Source organism: Aspergillus tubingensis, assembly GCF_013340325.1.
Source record: "Aspergillus tubingensis WU-2223L DNA, scaffold_8, whole genome shotgun sequence".
Lineage (NCBI taxonomy): Eukaryota > Fungi > Ascomycota > Eurotiomycetes > Eurotiales > Aspergillaceae > Aspergillus > Aspergillus tubingensis.
In genome coordinates this window covers 318,018-337,343 of record NW_023336282.1, presented here as the reverse complement: position 1 = coordinate 337,343, position 19,326 = coordinate 318,018, and the positions used below count along the sequence as shown (strand labels likewise).

Here is a 19,326-nt window from a genome sequence, read left to right as displayed (position 1 = left end):
ACATCATGCATTAACAATCATCCATTAGATTATGACTTCTTCGCTCGCACTGCCTGCAGTGTCTCACCCGACGCCAACGGTCCACACCATCCGTACGTGTCGCACCGGCATTGCTCATACCGGGGGCAACTATACCCGTTAGCATTTCTCCGCATTTCCACCACCAAGTTGTAGGCCAACTTACTATATCACATCCATTCCGAAAATGATATGCCAGATCTTCTCATACACCCATCCCACACCAAAGCTATCCGTCAGCTCCGTCTCCTCTGCCCATTTCAGCATGCGCTCGTAGTCTTCGCGTGGCCGTTCCAGAATCCGTTCTCGGCTGACGGCGAACTGTCCGCAGCACACATTTCCGATGTGTTCGGGCACCTTCTCAGCCGGTACGCCCAAGATTGTCTCGTACACTTCCGGGAAGAATGCGCGGATGTCGTCCTTCTCAATATCGATTTGTGTCGGGCTCCAGGGGTGCACGCTCGTGGGACATCCCGGGTCGTGCTCGCACCGAAGGTTCACGTAACCCTGCGCGTCAACGGCCTCAAGTCGGAGGTTCTTCAGCGCGGGGCTGGTGTGGGGACCGAATAGGTCATTGTGCCATTGGTCGAGATTCGAGTGGATGAAGATGGTATACTTCGGAAGTTGGTGGTAGAAGTCGACGACGAAGGAAAGGTAGGCGGCGGCTTCGCGGCCGCGAATAGTACGCGGAACAAGGAGGTAGGGGGCAGGGGGCTGGTCGGTCGTGTAGATGAAGGGAATTGAGCCGCTGGACAAGGTATATCAGTATATGATCGCCTGGTGGCTAGGTAGGTTCGTACTGGTCTTTGCAGTAGTTGAGGAGCCAGGTGAGGTCCTCTTTCACGGTCGCAGCCAATACCAAGCCAATGTCATTTGTCGCATTGCTGTAAGTACTGGTAAGTTGGGCCAGTTGGGATGTCACGATGTCGTGGTCGTTGTTAGGAGTTTCTTGATGGACTGGTGAGACAAGGTCGGGTCAGCATGATGTCGGTGATGATGCACACGGACCACGTGAGCTGCAGAGAGAAAGTATAGATACCTGGTTGGGGTTCATAGGGCCGTGTACCATAGAGATACCAAGATACCATGGAGGTGACAAGGAGAGCAAGACATCCCAGGCCGGCAGTGCGGCGGGCAGGCCAGCGAAATAGCCGCCTCTTAGACATTGGGGATGAGCCTCACGGAGAGGGGGAGGCGACGGGACGGAAGAGCAATATAAACGGGCGCAGAGGGGAGAGGGAGGCGCTATTAAAAAGGGGGAGGAATGGAACAATAAGGCAGTCACAAATCAAGACATGAGACGAAGATTAAGTCGCGTCATCAGCCATGTTGCGCGCAGCCAAACGATAGAAGAGATGGAAGAAGTCAAAGTTGGAGTGAAGTTGAGTGAGTGAGCGAGTGAGTGAGCCTCAAGCGACGGGAAAGAAAGGGTAACTCAGGGAAAGGAAATGGATGGCCAGCCAGCCGAAAAGCCAAAAAGGGCCCCCTCGGGTGGATCCAGGCTGGACGCCATGGCCTCACACAATACGCAGTAAGGGGCAGCTGGCGACGCCTCTAACCTCATCCGGGCTAGTCTGGCCCTTCTCCGGCCATTTAATCGTCAGGATCTGAAGTTGAGTGTAACCCCAGTGGGGTCTCGATGTTCCTGGTGGTGGAGGTTCCCCCGCCTCTATTGGTCGCCTGCCCCCGGCCCAAGAACCGCTAGTGACGGATCCATCCTTAGTGCCATCCAGCCATGCCCCGTTCGGAGCTAGGCCACGTTACTTGCAGATACACCTGGAGTGTGAAATCTGGAGGTGGAACAACCGAGAACGGTCGTGGAGAGAGGCAGGGAAAGGGTTGAGCAGTGTACAATAACTGACGGTGAGGGATGAGGTCCACAGTAACATGCTTACTCGTTATACAGCAGCCGGTTTGGTTTGGAACCAGCTGTTTTGCCTATCTCGTTGCAGAGCCAAGAAGCCACTCGTCACGGAGTACGTCACCCTATGAGGACTACGACCAAATGATGCTTGACGGGTCATTTCCGGCGCGTCGGGCCCATCCGGACACATGCAGATGTCGGTATATCGCAGCATATGCCACGCAGCTGTCGGACGGCTCCTGGTGGATCGCATCGTTGATGACCGGCGAATATATATTTCGTGCAGCCGCCCTGAGCCACCACTGCTTATATCCTCCGGCATTATGCAGTACGCGCGTCTGTCGATGTGATGGGTGATATTACTGTGACGCAGAAGAATCAGAAGTGTACTTCAGACCTAACAGCTTTACAGTAATTAGTATAAGGGTCTTCATGCTTATGGTCCGTATGGTGGTAACATTGATCTGGTTTCTGTTCTATAGTTGAAGGATAGTTATGTTGACCTGTTGTAATAAGCTTTGTCCTAGAAGTAGATATCTGTTTCAATATAAACTCAACCCACATGCCCCTAAATAGAAGCAAGATTAAGCCACGTGGTGGTAGAACATGACAGGTGTGGACCATCCAGCAATGGTGTACGTATACTGACTGTTATTGCTCCCACAAATGAAGGTGGGCCACTACCAGCCGTGCTCGAATGTGGACGGAATATGGAGAAATGATCTACCATACCCAGAACAGTTAGCAGTAGACTCTATGCCGTATTGATTTTCAGCACATAATGATACACCCTGTCAACGAGTTGGTGGGCGAAGAAAGCAAGTCGATGAGGCATGCGAGCTACAAGTGCCTAACTGATGTCCTCAGCCGGTTCACCTCCTTGCAGCAATTGGAGCAAGCACAGTACACATGACAGCTGCAGAACCAAAGCAGCCATGTCAGGATTAGATTTCGAGCCTCAGCATTAAGCATAGGTTAGGCCCGGACGTACAGCTCGGCCCATGGGCTGTTCCTAACGGATGTCGGACTAGGACAGGATTGGTGGTGTTGTAGATAGTGTTGCGGATAAATTGACTGCACGATTGATACGATCCATATTCACGTGCTGCTATCGCTATACTTGGGCGTTAATTAGCATGTTTGGTAAGCTGAGCACTCAGCCCCGCTGGGAAAGCTAATATGGAAACACAACACAATCTACCGGTCAGTCCCCGGAGATTCATATAATGGCAGTTGCAGGTGGCATTGAATCTATTCCGGTGGCCGATATGCTTTATGCAGTCATGATCAACATCAGCTTGAGACGAAAATTGTGGTTAGACTTTCTCATTCAACCGAACAGGAAACTGGAAGCGCGGCACGTCGAAAAATTAGCCGGGGTGGTCGGCGAGGAAGCCGAGCGGATGATTGGACTGCTGAACGAGGCAATTATCCGTGCGGGAAGCGGGTTGATGCGGATGATTTGGGGGTGATTTGGGGAAGTCTGACCCCGCAGAGATGCAATGATGCAGAAGGAGATGTGTAAGCGAGATGTTCCAGATTTCATGGCACTTCTCAAACGAGATGTAAATCGTTGTGTCGAAATCTCAATTCTCAGATCATGTGCCTGGCAGATAATGTTAGTAAGTAATAGGGTATGAGTAAAATATAATAAGGACAGTGATTGGTGGAAAATTATTTGTAGGGGTCCCAAAGAGGAAACGTGTTTTGGCGGGGAAGAGAATTCGGAGGAATGTCTGCCGCCTGACATCATCACTGACTATCTCTGACTTTCTCGACTGCCATCAACTGCTGGAGGTGTGTACTCCATCAGAGTCGAAAACACAATAGCCATTGGCAAGATACCATTGCAACCGCAATTCTCGGGAAATAAATGGCGTGCCTGACCATGGTATCCTCTTCTCGGGGTCGGAATTAACCGACAGACCGAGAAGTATCTCAGAAGATGAATGGAATGGGAATGGGAACATCCCACGCACGCCCCACCGAGGGGTCCCAGTTACTGCTGGCGGGGTAAACTTCCCCTCGAAAAGCATCATCAGCCACTCATCGTCGCGGCACCTCCCTCCATCGACTTCGATGATGGACTAGAGCCATGCTATGTGACCCCCACCGGAGGACCTCGGCCGTCTGGAAGCGCTCCCTATTTCTGTCGCGCTCGCCCTCCTCTTCTTCCTTCAGTCTTTCCTTCTTTCTTCATCTCTCCTATCTCTATTCTCCTCGTGAAATCCATCCTCTTACACAATGTCTCTCGGAAAGAAGGTTACTCTCAACTCCGGTGCTCAGATCCCGTATGTATTTCCTGTCTCTGCTTGCGCAATCGCAATTGCTGACCCCAATTAGCCAGCTGGGATTTGGTACCTGGCAGTCTGCCCCCGGTCAGGTCGGTGATGCCGTCTACGAGGCCTTGAAGGCCGGTTACCGCCACTTGGTAAGTCACATATTTGAATTGTACTCGAGAAATAACCAGTCACTAACACGATTTAGGATCTGGCTACTATGTAGGTTCCGACACTCACCTCAAATCGATCACATAAGCTAACCCCAGCAGCTACCAGAACCAGCGCGAGGTCGCCGAGGGCATCAAGAGAGCCTACAAGGATGTCCCTGGCCTCAAGCGTGAGGACATCTTCATCGTAAGCACATTCCATACATCCCACCTCCAGCCTATACTAATCCCCGCAGACCTCCAAGCTGTGGAACTCCCAGCACGACCCCGCCGTTGTTGAGAAGGCTCTGGACGAGTGCCTTGCTGAGCTCGAGCTCGACTACCTCGATGTGCGTACCTTGATGACCGACATCACCAACAATCACTAACATCTTCCAGCTCTACCTCGTCCACTGGCCCGTTTCCTTCACCACCGGCTCCGAGCTCTTCCCCCTCGTCAAGGACAGCTCCGTTGAGGGCGGTGATGTCGTGATCAACGACAACATCTCCATCGTCGACACCTGGAAGGCCATGACCCAGCTCCCCAAGAGCAAGGCCCGCACCGTCGGTGTCTCCAACCACATGATCCCCCACGTGAGTCGCTTCATACCCACTCCTCATCAACACTTACTAACCTTCAAACAGCTCGAGGCCATCATCAACGCCACCGGTGTCGTCCCCGCTGTCAACCAGATTGAGCGCCACCCCGTTCTCCAGAGCAACGAGCTCATTGAATACTGCCAGAAGAAGGGCATCCACGTCACTGCCTACTCTGTACGACTCCCCTCCATACCCTCTCCACAATCATTCCAAAAACAAAGACTAATATAGAATGAATACAGGCCTTCGGTAACAACGGCTTCGGCGTCCCCCTCCTCGTCACCCGCCCCGAAGTCAAGGAAGTCGCCGAGTCTGCCTCCAAGCGCCTCGGCACCACCGTCACCCCCGCTCAGGTTGTCCTGGCCTGGTCCCAGGTCGGCGGCCACAGTGTCATCCCTAAGTCGGTTACGCCGTCCCGCATCCAGGAGAACTTCAAGGAGGTGGAGCTCACTCCCGAGGAGATCGCCAAGGTCTCCGAGCTGGGCAAGGACCGCAGACGCTACAACACTCCTTACATTGCTAACAAGCCTCGCTGGGATATTGACATCTTCGGTGAGGAGGAGGAGAAGCCTGCTGGTCATAAGGTGATTGTTTAAAGTGCTGGTCGCTGGGAACTCTCGCTTGTATGATGATGATGATTATGTGATGGGTATATATTTGTGTAGGAGATAGAGAAATGTGAAAATAGATTTGGTCTCCATACTGCTGATACTCACTTGGGTAAATGGAAGGAAAGAGAATAGGTGTGTTCCAAGTAGTAGGAGGTAGTAGAGGCCATGGTTGACATTATAGCTGGTATATAGTATATATTACTACTAGAAAAGGTAGTAGGTCGAAATACTTGATTGGCTAAAGTAATTATACGCTACCGGCACTGTGTGTCCTCGGGATAACAGCCAAATCAACTACTACTAACTGCTTCGCTTACATGCCAACGAGCTAGCGCAAGAATTTCATGCCCATCTATCTATACTCGAGACATAAACCAACAGTCTATATAACACTCATACAAAAATAACCATCTACCAGCAAGCCAAACCACCCAAACGCTCACGATAAAACTCAGAAACAAGCACCCGATAATAACTTTTGATAGAAACGCCCCCAACATGACAGAACGCAATCGACTCCTCAACCAAGAACTTATCCCCGAACAGAACCCCTGGCCCATTCTTCCTCCCCCCAGCTTACAAAACCCCCAAACACCCATCCTCCCTATGCTCCACACAAATCATGACTCCGGAGTCTAGAGCCAGGGGCAGACTTTCATCGAGATGCCCCTCCAGGTCGATGTGAGCTTGAAACCCATACTCCTTTAATTCATCCTGCAGATCCTTGGCCCGGGCGATCAACTTGCCCAGGGATTTAGACATTGGCCTTCCTTTGTTTGTAGAGTCAGTAGGGAAGAGATTTTCAAGAGGGTTGCTTTTCTTCCTGAAGAAGCTACCCCAAGTGCTGTTGCTATGTCTCAGTGGTTTGTCATCGCAACCCCAAGCGTTCCTGCAGAGATATTCCCAGATGGTAAATATAGCCATCTGCTTGGATTCATCCATACCCTTGTAGCCGAGATAGCGTTCGCAATGCTTCCGGGTGTCTTTCCAGATAAGGTCGAATTCGCCCTTCCTGTGGATGATTATTGTGTAGGGGTTAGCTTGGCGGGAATGTATGAGACTAGGGAAGTAAGTAATAGTAGTAGTAGCTGATCTGATCTTACAGTGAAACTGCTACTTCCATGTCATCGTAAAAGAATTGAGCGTCCTCGGCCAAGGCCTTGTCTTCTCGGGCTTTGGCGATTTGTTTCGCGGCCTCTTTCTGCGCTTGCTCTGCGCGTTTTGCTGTTTCTTTCGCGTGAATCTTCCAGCTTTGTAGCTCGTCTGTGATGATATGTGCACGGCCTGTGTTGACAATTTGTTAGTATATGTATACTATACTTTGATGAGCATAGAGATTTGCTACCTAGCAAAGACTCAGATCTAGATTCCCCCAGACCCAACCCTCCCGCAAGAACATCATTCACTATGCTCTGCTCACGCTGTAGTCGATCGAACCCTCTTTCAAGCCTCCCATTGGTCTCCTGTAGACCACGGCATAATGTGCGAAGGGTAATGCACTCGTCCCTCAACCGCTGATTCTCCGCTCTCAAGCTATTCCGTTCGTTTAACAAGCTACTCCGTTCGTTCAAGTCGGAAACGGCTCGTTCGGTGATTTCAGACAGGGAGAGACCACTACCAGCCGTTCCGGTAACCGCGGCAAGGTCGTCTCGGTTGCACTGGAGTTCCTTTAATGCGTCGTAGATGGTGGTAGGGGTCGAGTCTGATTTCTTTGTCCCGACAAGCGAGGCAATCTGTTCACAGTGGTTGCGGAATGTGGATCCAGAGGACATTGTAGATGGTAGATTTCTGTGCAGATGACTGGCTTTTTGTGTGTAAGTTCTTTGGAAGAAAGAGGGAGAGAAAAGCCTTTCGCTCGGTGGATGGAGGTATAGGTTAGGTACTGGGCTGTAAGGGGTAGGGCTGGGTATGCGGGGGAGGGGCAGACACGGGATAGATAGATATTTGATTTATACATCTTTCGTGGGTTAGTCTGCTTATTTTCGTGAATATTAGTATATATTATTCAGGGAAGAACTTTCAGCTGATAGATAGTATCATACATGAAGGCAGCGTTTACGTGGTGGACCTTTCTTTCTATATCTACATCAGATGATATCAACATTAAGCACATGCATTACAACACTTTCTATACTAGCATTATCATAAAACAGATCCAACTGAAACTCATAATCCACTCCCCCCATCAATCAAGCTTCATGAATAAATCCATCAACCTCTCAAACCTCGGCGTCCCCAACCCCGTAACAGGATCCCACCCCCTCGCAACCGGAAACCCATCCGTTCCACACCCCGGATTCTCCCCAACGGTCACATCCTTAAACGCCTCGGTATGTTCATACAACACCGGATTCACAAACCCCACCGTGGCCTTCCCCTTCGCCAACCTCTCCTCATTAATGCGCGTCAACATGGCCGCGAACGCCGGCGCCGCGGCAGAGGTACCGCCTACTAATGTGGCTTCGCCCTTATTATAGATGATGATGTTATCTGCGATTGCAGAGACATCGGGGTATCCTCGTCCGATGCGGTTGTAGATCCCGTCTGCGGTGGAGAAGTCTGTGTAGTTTACTTCTGAGTAGTAGGGGTAGGTGAGCTCGTCGGAGGTAGTGGAAAAATAGGCTTCCACGGAGTGGTTCTGGTATGATGGTCGGGCGTAGATATTACTGAACCCGCCGCCGGAGGGGAAGCGGGTGACTGCGATTTCTTCGTCTTTGGCGGCGTCGGAGCCTAGTGGGAGGTATGTGCCTCCTACTACGGTTAGGTAGGGACATGTGGCTGGGAAGTCGGGGACGAAGATGTTGTCTGAGGTGCCCAGGCAGGCGCCGGTGCTGGAGGCGACGCCGGAGTCGCCGGATGCTACGACGACAGTGATGCCTTGCAGGCCGAGTTTCATGAACTCGTGGCATTGGCGGCGTTGGTAGGCGATGGGGAGCTCGGCTTCTGGGCTGCCGTAGGAGATGGAGATTACGTTTGTCGGGGTGTAGACGCCGCATTGCTTGGGGGAGTTGTAGCCGTCTGGGGAGGGGTCTGGGTATTGAGGGTCTAGGGAGGAGGTTTCGTTGCAGTAGGAGCCGTCGATGGCGTAGAGGAAGTTGTTGAGGAGGCCTTTGTAGTTGTAGTTGTCTTCGTAGTTGGGGTCGTCGGTTTGGTAGAGGATGGTGTTTTGGGGCCAGATGATCGGGTAGGCCATCTGGAAGTCGAGGTCGGACTCGGGGCCCGCGTTGGTGACGTCTGTTGGCGCGGTGGCTCCGTCGATGGAGTCGAGGGTTGGATGGGTTCCTTGGGGGATCTCGCTGGGTGGTGTTAGTTGTGTCTTAGAGGGTGGAGGGAGGGGTTGGACCTGGCAAAGTTGGAGAAGAAAAGGTTTAGGTCTTCTTGACTGTAGATGTCTCCTAGGTCTTCGAAGATGCCGAGCTCGTTGCCCTTTGTGGCTGTTGTTCCTTTGGTGATGTTGTACATGGCTGGACAGTTAGCGTCGCTCATAGGGTCGGGTGGATAATCATACCTCTAATACAGTCTGGTGTCACGGCCAGATCGCAGTGTGCTAGCGGGTCATCGAAAATCTTGGTGATATTGATTGGTAGTGGAGCTAGAATCGGGGGCAGACTGCCAAGGAAACGCTTCTCTGTATCTCTCTTCTTGGAGGGCATGCCGCGCACTTCCAACATCTTCACTCCTGGTGTTATGTAGTCGATGTGCGATTGAATAGCCTCAGGCACGTGGTATCTAACCGGTTAGCGAGGTCATGGCATGCCGAAAAAGAACTCACTCATGGCATGTCACATGGGTGCTTCCCGTGTCGGCGTGTGAATAGATGTAGTATTCCGTCTGCAGAAGCTGCTCGACCTCGCTTGCGTGGGCATCAAAGTGCAGCCACTGCTTATTGTAGGATTGTGAGATGCGGCCTGGGGCAATGCCAGCAGACTCAATCCAGGCTCGGACGTTCTCCACGGCCTCATTCGACGGAGCAAACAGGTCATGCACCTCCTCGCTGGAGAGGTGCTGTCCGTAGCGAGATGATTGTGGATGAGACCTAAACCATCAGCTTGGTCCCGGTGAGGGATCGGTCAACATACAGCTCCATCAATATTTCGTGACCACGATCCAAGTTGGACTGAGCAAGCCCTATTCGCATAGGCAGCATAGCACTCTTCTCCAACCGGCTTTCCTCAACCCAGACACTGGGCAATGCATCGCGCCGCTCATGAATGACATAGTTACGGGGCGTTGGGCTAGCGAGAGCGACCGTAACACTGAGAAGGAGAAGTGAGGCACGCATGTTGACAGCAGCGAGCGAACAAGCGTGGCGTGCAAAACATCATGCAAAACAGTGGGAGCTGCGGGAAATATATGCTAGTTGACAGAACGCTGCTGATCCCATTGACTCGCATCACTTCACTTTGACATGCTGACGTTTGCACTCCAACATCCCAACGATAGAAACCCCTGCCTAGAGAATATGGCATCGACTTACGAACCCTGATAAGAGGCATCGACATCCATCGCCAATAAGGAACCTGACTAGTGCAGATCACACTGGATCAGCCTGACCAAGACCCGCTGTCCGTGCAAGCACCAATTGCCGTGCTATTGTCGTTAGCCAAAGGCTGTTCAGGACATTCGCAGCAGAACACATTCGTTGATCTCTTTCACCAAGCAAGTGACAAACATGTTGCTCAACGACTAAACCCCCTATTATCAATCAGGAACAAACCGTTTCATTCCACCACCAAACCGTTATCACCATTCTGATAAAAGAAAACACAACCATAGCGAGAAAAACAAGCACTACACACAATCAATTGTCCGATCTGCACGAGTGCAATAGACAGCGGGCTGTAAAGCCTAAGTCGTGGGTGTGTGTGGGTAAAACTATGCCACTAGTGGTGGCTCCATGACGGGCGATCAGCGCCAGACACCAAAGCTTGTCTTCGGAGTCGGACAATCCACGCGGAAAGCTTGAGTTGGTCTTGAGAGCGCCAGGGGAGAGATAATCCCCCTTTCTCATTTCTTCGTTGATTGATGTTGGGGAAGATCTGGTGTAACTTGTTGAATTTTGGGTCGGAAGTATGACCATGTGCCACAAGCAAACTATTAATTGTCAGGGATATGGTCGTAAGTCCAGCGTAATTGCTCAAGACAGGGGTTTACCGAAGCGCACCTTGAACAAGCAATAGTCTAGTTCGTTTTATCTCCACTCGTGGGTCATGTCTCCATTGCTCAAGAACCATAGTGTCAATAAATCCTCTCCACCTGGTGGGCAGAGAATAGGTTGGTAAGCCTTCACAGAATGACATCACTAGCGACAGGTGCCTGATTTATTCTGGAAGCAGAAAGCAAAAGTGGATTATCGCACTAGACAAGTAGATCAATTCTGCTACTATTAGCTGATTGACTGATGTTCTTTAGTTAGAGTTGGGGGATTGTGCAGGATTGTGCACAGTTGTGAGCACAACGTAGAAGTTGGCTGGAGTAATGCTTTGCTTAAGTACCCAGATCGGTGAGGCCTGTCACCTGATTCTCAGAGTGACGGCAGTACCCACTAACTAGGGGTTATAGTATCTGGTATGAAGTGCTGAAAATATATATAAAGTTTTCAGAGAATATTTTCCAAGTATGTCGAGTGGACAAAAGGTATGTTATTTATCTTGCATTAAGCCGACACATGTCTAATTAGCTCCTTTTTGTATATACTTCAACTACCATGTATGTTCTCTCCGCTCACCCACCTCCATCATCATCGACACCATTGATCTTTCACCTCAAGCAATCTTCTCCGGGGTAGTAGTGACCTCCTGGTGGATAGTCTGTCCACCAGCAACCTTCTTGTCATCCTCAAAGCCAACCTCCTCGATGTGTGCACCGCGCGAGTACTCGTTCTTCGTCTTCCAGGCGGGAGTACCAATGTACGGAATGCCGTTGGGATCAGTGAAGATGGCCTCGACCTCTTCCAGGGTCTTACCCGTGGTCTCGGGGAAGAAGAAGAAGATGTGAATGAACATGGCGGTACAGAAGACACCGAAGAGGATGTAGACCTTCCACTGGATGTTGACAAAGGCCGGGGGAACGAAGTAGCTGAGGGCGAAGTTGAAGGCCCAGTTGGCCGAAGTGCAGAGGGCGGTGGCCTTGCCACGCACACGCAGAGGGAACAGTTCCGGAGGGTACACCCAGCTGGCGGGGCCGAAGGAGATGGCGTATGAGGCGACGAAGAGGTAGGTACTAGCAATGACAGCCTTGCTGGGCGCGCCGTGGATGACCCAAGACTCGGCCTCGACGTGGTTGAGACCACCGGGCGGGGCGGGATGACCGTAGCTGGCCATCAGACCGGCATTGATGTACATCCAGATCATCATGAAGAGGGAACCGATCAAAAAGGTCGGGCGACGACCCCACTGATCACCCCAAATCAGAGCCGGCACGGTCATGCACACGTTGATCACATATTGAATACTGGAGGAGATCAGGTTGTTGTTGCCCTTCAGACCCGCCATGGCAAAGACGTAGGTAATGTAGTACACTGGAAAGACCAATTAGTGTTGCTGCCCATCTATTAGACTTGAAAGATACTTACTCATGACGTTCATTCCAGTCAGCTGGGACCAGATCTGAACGAAGATACCAACATGGGTACGGTTGAGCATGTTAGGCTTGAACAGCTCAAGGTAGGAGACATCCGCGTTTTGACGCTCAAACTCGCACATGCTCTTGATCTCTTCATATTCGCGCAGCACAAAGGGAGAGTTCGGGTCGCCCTGACCGTGGACGAGAGTCAAGACAGCGTGGCACTCCTCCCACCGGTCCTTGCGTGCCAACCAACGGGGCGACTCGGGCAGGAGCATCATACCCAAGAACAGTAGCACGGCAGGGATCATCTGCAGACCCCAAGGGATCCGGAAGGCCGCCGTACCCTTGATGAAACTGCAGCCATAGGAGACGCTGGATCACGTGTGAGATGAGGGACGGCAACTGATGGTGGGCAAGAACTTACTAGAACATGATCAGAATACCCCAGGTAATAGCCCATTGCTGCAGACCGACGACACGACCACGCTTGGTTGGAGGCGCCTAAAAGGTTAGCACCACATGCAGCAGGAGGTATTATAGGATCGACATACAATCTCCGAAATGTACACCGGTACCTGAGCGGAGCAGATACCCACACTCAGACCGTTGATGATACGACCGACGATCAGCATGGGAATATTCTGGGAGGCACAGACGATGATAGATCCAATGCACCTATGCAGACATGCATGATTAGTAGAGCCAAAGGTGCAGCGATGTCAGGCACTTACCAGATAACAGAACCGATTTGAATGGCGGAACGACGACCAAGGATATCCGAGATGAAACCCGAGATCAACGAACCCAGCCAGGAACCAGCCGCCATGGAGGCGGTGATACCACCCTGCACACTAGCACTGGGACCCTGACAGACTCTCGTGCCATCATCATCATAAGTGACAGGAGCCTGGTTGAAATAACAGAGATAGGCATCGGTCTCGATGATGGCGGACATCGACGAGATATCGAAACCGAACAGACCACCGCCGACGACGGCGATGGCCGCAATGAAGTAAAGATTGCCGATGGCCATGATGCCAGCTGGTTCCTCTCACGGCAGGAGATTCTGGGGGAAAGAAAAAAAGAAACCTCGGGGAACCACCGAAGAAAGCAAAAGAAGAACGCAGGAGAAGCCGGGGAAAAGACGGGGGATTTAAGGAAAGCGAACCCCGGGAACGGATGGCACCAGATGAAATGAACCACAGTGAGACATGAGCAAATGCCGCGGGGTCGACGCAGAAAACCGCCATGATGGCCGGTTGAATTGTCAAACCTAAAGGGTGGTAGAGGGACTGTTCCGACCCGATTAGCACGGCAAAGCAGACCCATGCCAGGCGAGATTAGACCGACCTCTGACTAGCGGAGAGACAGGCATATCCGGTTAGGTCAAGGTTCAGCTGGACTAGCGATTGGATGCATGCAGCAAAAGGCGGTCCACCAGGAGCTGACATGGGGGGCGTTGCCCATGGGTCAGTCGGCTGGCCGTGAGCCCATCCGTCGCATGGGAAAAAACCGGGGCAAGCACATGGTCTGGAGGGTCGAGTGGGCATGAAACGAGCCATCAGGAAGCAGATGGGGAGGGGGCGAGAGAATGATCCAGAATCCACCCGACCTGAACGATGCACGGCACGTTCTATCTCGACTTCAGCGGTATGTCTTTATCGGGATGGCCGAATGTGACAGTAGTCGGGTAGGTGGCTGAAAGCGTGGGCGGCGGTCCAAGCCGGCCAGCACGTTCAGAAAAGCCATCGGACACGCAAGGCAGGCAACCCTGAAGGCTGAAGACCGAAGACGGGTCAGCCGAGAGTCGGAGGCCGCGATCCAGCGTAAGCGTGGAGGCAGAGAAGGTGGAGGTGGAGGATTCCGGGGATTGGGTGGATCGGCATTGTCGTTCCCTTTCCCGGCCAAGGCGGGATACAGTCCGGAGTAGATTGGGAAATTCCTGCAGGCCAGCAACGCAATGCCAGCGGGGACGGTGCAGCGACAGTGTAACTATAACTGACTCGATGCAGAGGTGTTATCTAATATGAACAGATTATAGCTAAAATTCGGTGAAGGCGAGCAAACGAGATCCAGTTCGGGGGGAAATGGAGAAGAGGATGGGGGACTTGAGATTGCGGAGAGACACCGACCGGCTTCCCCAGAGCACATGACTCGACTCTCAGGCAATCAGGCTCTCGCCCGGCCCAGAGCCTAATTAGGCTTAAATCTCGACTTTCAGGGTCTTGGCCATGGTATACCTTTCCTAGACCGGCTAGTATGGGTGGGTATCCTACGGAAAGTATCCTATCACAACCAGTCACAATAACACAGGAACAGGAAAACATTGATTTGCTTTGGGTAATGGAAACACCCCGGGCCCCCCCGGTATCATTTCTTTACAAGGATCTAATTACTACCCCCAGTCATGTTGCCAGATTCTCATTCCCTGTCAGCTATGATGTTATTGAGACATTCTATGAAATTCTCTTCCATCTGCTTCCCGAATGACCAAGTAGATAAATCCCTCATGCAACAATCGCGGGGACCCCAGTCACCCCAACATGATACTAGTAAGTAGCTACCTACTAGTAGTACTCCTGGTCAACGAAACCATGACATGGGACTGAGAATTTAGCCGACATTGTACCCTCCTTTTAGCCTTCGCCAAGGACTCTCTAACGTGCTGGATTCCAGCACCGTTGGTTACTAACGTTCGAATTTTTCTCATCCACTCAAGCTCTCTTGGCTGATTCGTGGATTTTCTCCGCCCGACAATGGCTTCGACTCCCATATTTTACTACTACTAGTACTAGTAGAGCCAGGGTGTCCCCGCTGTACCAAGTGATGTGAGTAATGCAATCAAAGGCTGGTGGCTGCAAATCCAAAATCGCATCTTCATGTGCGGTATATGTGTATATATATACGACCAGGGTCATTATCATTACGGAAAATGTCGGGACAAACCATGTCCGCTGTCGGGGGTGAGACACAAGCCTCCCCAAGCCGGGAGAAGAGGGGAAGGAAAAGCCAAAAAAGCCACGCAGAGACAGAAGAAGAAACACTAGTCTACTAGACACTCAGCCCATGCAGGGCAGCCAACCCTAATTACCCGGCTGCCCATGCCGACCCCTTTGCCGCATCTTACACCAGATCCCACTGTGCAATGAAGACAAACTCCATTTGCACCCGACCAACCCGCGTCCGGTATTCCTCCGCTGTCAGCCCCCGACAGTCCGCTCGATCCCCGAACCGGGTCAGCACCACTATCGGCACCTGTTGGCCCGGCGCCCCCAGCATTCTGGAGTCCGGCACGTCCACGTACCACATATCTCCCCCGCCGTTAGGGTTCGATCCCCGCACGTGTGTAAATACGAGACTCTCCTCCTTCTGCCCGTCCACTCCTTTCATCATCAGTAGGAACAAACCCGGCTTGGCCCGCGTGTGATACTCCAGCGTCCAGTGCTCGCAGATCAGACTGAACTGGAAGCGCACCGGTCCTCCCTGGTGCACTGATATCTGCTTGGCAGCCGGGCGGTAGGACCGCACTCCAATGCTGTGCTTCTCCGCCTCCCCAAAGATCACCGGCTGCTCAACGCACAGCGGTGAACTGGGGTTACCCAGAAGGTACTCCTGCCAGCTGATCTCCGGACGTCCATCGTCACGGTAGAACTGCGTTCGGTCTTCGGGAAAGTGCTTCAGCCCCAGCTCATCATTAGTGTCCGTGAACATGGCCGGGTCGAATTTTGGCTGGTAAGGCTGCCCCTTGCCAAAGACGCACCCAGCACCCCAGCAGGGGTCAATCAGCTTCCACTGCCCGTTGTCGATCCTGACGACGTTCCAAGCATGGCCACCTTGAACCGGGGGTAGCGGAGATCCAGGAGTAGGAGCCACATATCCATAACCCTTACCGTGGCCGTGGACGGTCTTCGCCTCCATACCTGCACGGGTAGCAAGCGCAGTGAACAATCCAGCATACCCTTCACACACACCCATTCCCGTCGCGAGTGTATTGGCTGGGGCTTGATTCTGCACCCGATTATTGTAGAAGGCCTCTACGTCATACGCGATATTGTGGTGGAGCCATGTAAAGATGACACGCGCTTTGTCCGTGTGGGACGGGAACGGTGCCGTGAGTTCATTCGCCAGCCAGGACAGATCGTGTGTTGGGAGAGACGTGCGCGGGTATCGAGCTGCATGGGCATCGGCAGCTGAGAAGTCGCGGCATTTCAGGCACACAACCGGTGTTGGCACTGTGGGCGCATTGGAAGCATACAAACGAGGCTTCGTAGCTTGGATTTCAGAGAGATCCGGACGCGATGCCAGGGGGACAGGCGGGGGCACGCCATTGGAGCTGGGTTCATTGACGGCTCCATTGGTACTGCCAAAAGATTTATTGATCGCCGCGAAACCGGATTGTTTGAGCTTACCCAGCGTATCGGTAGACGGCGGGGGCGGGGGCAGCCTCCGAACTGGTAGCGGTGGGTTCTTCTCCTCCTCTTCGTTGATAGTCAGCGACCTGTCAGTTGTTGTCCTAGACGGCAGTGGAGGAGGTAGCCGGGAAGCCTGCGAATCGTTGCTTTCCACAGAGTAGTTGCTCTGGCTGGATTTCCGTCGCAAGGGCAAAGACGGACGAGGTGGAGATAGCCTGCTGCTACTGCTACTACTTCTCGTAGTGGGCGTCGGCCGCGGTGGTGGTTGTGGCTGGCGTTTGGGGGGCAATGGAGGCAACTCAGCCTCGCCCCAAGCGGGGGGCAGGGAGCGGCCAGGGCCTGCACTTATTGAGCTAGCCGATGTCTTCCCGGTACTTGTAGTTGTCGATCTAGATATATCTGAGGCCATAGACTCCAATGAGCCTTTATGAGAGGGTTGCGTCGGTCTCCGCGGTGGTAGTGCTGGGCGTTGTTGGTCGGAGGGCTTGCGAGCAGGCAAAGGAGGGGGTGTCTTGTGTTTCACTGGGGGCGGTGCTGGTGCAGTAGCGGGACGTGGGACAGGCCTAGGAGGGACCGCATCATTTGAGGCGTATGAGCGATTGTAGATGGAGCCATTGCTGCCAGCAGCATGGTTATTATAACTGTCGTTGGTATTGTTGGTGGTGAAGGTCTTGGGTCGCGGGGGAGCAGCTGGACGGGTGGGCATTGGAGTGGGCTGGACAAGCACAGGCTCGCTGGTGTCGATTCCTGAGATTTGACCAACTTGCGCTTGTTTAAGTGCCGCAATCCGTTGCTGGATCGACATGACCTGAGGTTCTTCCGCCATGGTGCTATTACTTTAAGAAGTTCGTGGGTGAGGAAATAAAGGGTGAAGCGAATGAATGGCCGTTGTTAGGGAACCGTTATCGAGGAGTGGGTTTCAAGAAACGGCGATCGCGAGTGACTAGAATTAGGGGTGATTAGGAGGCCATAAAGAAAGGAAATAAGGATAAGAAGACTCCCTCAAGGATAGAGGTGGGTAAACGAAAGAAGGCAGAATCCTGAGGGAGGAGGGTTGGAGGCTAAGACTTAAAACCCCTGCCACGGAGGGGGAAAAGCAGAGGGAGCGAGAGACTCAGAAGTGGAGAGGGAGAAGCAGTGGACGAGGCTGTGAAACAAAACCGGAAACGGGCTCAGCCTTACCGGTGCCTGAGGTGTGGATCAAACCCCCGTCTCCACCCGATTCTCTACTTTTATAAGGAGCGAGCCATTCACAATGAGATTGTACACGCATGCTTTCCAAGTATCGATAAATATAGCAGTCAATACATGACAATTATTTCAACGCGCAGTATGCACCTCCCGTCCCTTGACAAACACACGTCCGATATTGCGGTCATCTCCAGTCATCAAGAACTTCTCAAACACCATCGGCACTCCGTCTTCCTCCTGCACTGGCGCCATTACGCCCTCCTCCTGCGTCCGAACAAGCAGCGCATCAAACTCCTTGCCCACCAGGAAGTTCCCCACCTTCTCCTGCAGTCCGCATACCCGCGCTCCGCCCAGAGTAGCCATGTAGAACCCCTCCGTGAGACTCAGAGGCTGGTCCTGTCCTTGCGTCATTGTACACCGTGCCGTCGACACCACAAAGGCAGCTTTCATCACGTCGAGCATGGAGCTTGAATAGCCTCCTCCACAGTCCGTACCTAACCCGACTTTAATATCCCGACGAAGATACTCTCGCACGGGGGCAACCATGAACTCATCCATCGTAACATTGGGAATAGGGCAGTGAGCGATCCCACACTGCAGCTCCGCCATACGTTCGATCTCTGCATCGGAGAGATAGATCGAGTGAGCAAGTATGCTCCGGTCATTCAGGAGCCCAAGCCGCTCATAGAGCTCCGTTTCACTCTTATCATTGGGGAACAGGGACCTCGTAAAGTCGACCTCACCCCGCGACTCGTTGAAATGTGTCTGGATGGGCAAGTCACGATTTCGGTCTGCGACAGCCCCAAGCCCAGCCAATAGTTCTTCCTCGCAGCATATCGCGAACCGCGGTGTAATCACTGGCGTCACTAGTCCATGCGTGGGATCAAGTTTCCGAACTTGAGCAATAAAGTCTTCCGTTTCGCGGAGGGATTCTTCCACCGACGCGTCCCGGTACCAGTCCGGGGCATGACGAGTCATATTGCACTTTCCGATCAGCGCACGCTGGCCTAGGCTGAGGCAGGTTTCAGCGAGGATGACCGATGCCGGTGCATGACGGGAACCGTAGTAGCAGGCGGTCGTCATTCCTTGTTTGAGTCCGCCGCGGATGCAGGACGCATAAAGCGACTTAGCGTACTCCAGATCGGCGAGTTTGGCTTCGTGGCGGAAGGTAATGGTCTCCAGCCAGGTAAGTAGATCGATGCCCCGCCCTGTGCCGCGCTGGGCCCATTGGGGCGCATGAGTGTGCGTGTCGATGAAGCCGGGGATGAAGAACTCGGTGGGCTGCAAGATGGTCACTGTGCAAGTAGATTCAGAGTAGTGGTATTCTGCAAGGAGATCTGAAATGGAAGTTGTGGGGGTGGATGGGTGGATGGCTTGGATGGTGCCAGTGGGTGAGAGGAGGATGAAAGTCTCAGTAAGGATCTCAAGTTGCTTAGAGCTGAGTGTGTGAATGAAGGTGCCATGGAAGGCTTGAGCTTTGGGTGTTTCAGAAGCCATGAGGGGAGTGGCTGCGGTAATAGTTGGGGGGATTGATAATGACTATAATGAAGATGTTGTGGTGGAGTTGACAGAAGATAAGCGTTGTTAGGGGTTTTATCTACAGCGGGGTAGCAATGCGCCTCCACATTTTCTACA

The 19,326-nt window shown here is 52.6% G+C and overlaps 7 protein-coding genes across 7 annotated transcripts; 1 reads left to right on the top strand and 6 right to left on the bottom strand.

Annotated features, from left to right (window-relative positions):
• Nucleotides 1–29: 29 nt before the first annotated feature.
• AtWU_06452 (DUF3431 domain-containing protein) lies at nucleotides 30–1,184 on the bottom strand (the record flags this gene model as incomplete). Its single annotated transcript, XM_035501561.1, has 4 exons — nucleotides 30–129; nucleotides 185–766; nucleotides 819–975; nucleotides 1,058–1,184. 4 exons carry the CDS (start codon nucleotides 1,182–1,184, stop codon nucleotides 30–32), a joined length of 966 nt encoding a protein of 321 aa, XP_035357454.1.
• Nucleotides 1,185–4,126: 2,942 nt separating this feature from the next.
• On the top strand, nucleotides 4,127–5,506 carry akr1 (putative aldehyde reductase (AKR1); the record flags this gene model as incomplete). Its single annotated transcript, XM_035501560.1, has 8 exons — nucleotides 4,127–4,173; nucleotides 4,226–4,313; nucleotides 4,370–4,383; nucleotides 4,434–4,518; nucleotides 4,568–4,660; nucleotides 4,710–4,904; nucleotides 4,956–5,084; nucleotides 5,153–5,506. The coding sequence occupies 8 exons, from the start codon at nucleotides 4,127–4,129 to the stop codon at nucleotides 5,504–5,506; spliced, it is 1,005 nt and encodes a 334-aa protein (XP_035357453.1).
• A 591-nt stretch (nucleotides 5,507–6,097) lies between these two features.
• Nucleotides 6,098–7,293, bottom strand: AtWU_06450 (uncharacterized protein; the record flags this gene model as incomplete). The annotated part of the gene is made up of 3 exons (XM_035501559.1): nucleotides 6,098–6,533; nucleotides 6,625–6,805; nucleotides 6,942–7,293. The coding sequence occupies 3 exons, from the start codon at nucleotides 7,291–7,293 to the stop codon at nucleotides 6,098–6,100; spliced, it is 969 nt and encodes a 322-aa protein (XP_035357452.1).
• A 413-nt stretch (nucleotides 7,294–7,706) lies between these two features.
• AtWU_06449 (S53 family peptidase) lies at nucleotides 7,707–9,803 on the bottom strand (the record flags this gene model as incomplete). The annotated part of the gene is made up of 5 exons (XM_035501558.1): nucleotides 7,707–8,817; nucleotides 8,865–8,985; nucleotides 9,030–9,250; nucleotides 9,294–9,557; nucleotides 9,601–9,803. The coding sequence occupies 5 exons, from the start codon at nucleotides 9,801–9,803 to the stop codon at nucleotides 7,707–7,709; spliced, it is 1,920 nt and encodes a 639-aa protein (XP_035357451.1).
• A 1,483-nt stretch (nucleotides 9,804–11,286) lies between these two features.
• Nucleotides 11,287–13,121, bottom strand: AtWU_06448 (sugar porter family MFS transporter; the record flags this gene model as incomplete). The annotated part of the gene is made up of 5 exons (XM_035501557.1): nucleotides 11,287–12,041; nucleotides 12,096–12,460; nucleotides 12,513–12,589; nucleotides 12,640–12,763; nucleotides 12,820–13,121. The coding sequence occupies 5 exons, from the start codon at nucleotides 13,119–13,121 to the stop codon at nucleotides 11,287–11,289; spliced, it is 1,623 nt and encodes a 540-aa protein (XP_035357450.1).
• A 2,090-nt stretch (nucleotides 13,122–15,211) lies between these two features.
• AtWU_06447 (uncharacterized protein) lies at nucleotides 15,212–17,326 on the bottom strand (the record flags this gene model as incomplete). The annotated part of the gene is made up of 1 exon (XM_035501556.1): nucleotides 15,212–17,326. One exon carries the CDS (start codon nucleotides 17,324–17,326, stop codon nucleotides 15,212–15,214), a length of 2,115 nt encoding a protein of 704 aa, XP_035357449.1.
• Nucleotides 17,327–17,820: 494 nt separating this feature from the next.
• AtWU_06446 (putative guanine deaminase) lies at nucleotides 17,821–19,188 on the bottom strand (the record flags this gene model as incomplete). The annotated part of the gene is made up of 1 exon (XM_035501555.1): nucleotides 17,821–19,188. One exon carries the CDS (start codon nucleotides 19,186–19,188, stop codon nucleotides 17,821–17,823), a length of 1,368 nt encoding a protein of 455 aa, XP_035357448.1.
• Between the last annotated feature and the right edge of the window lie 138 nt (nucleotides 19,189–19,326).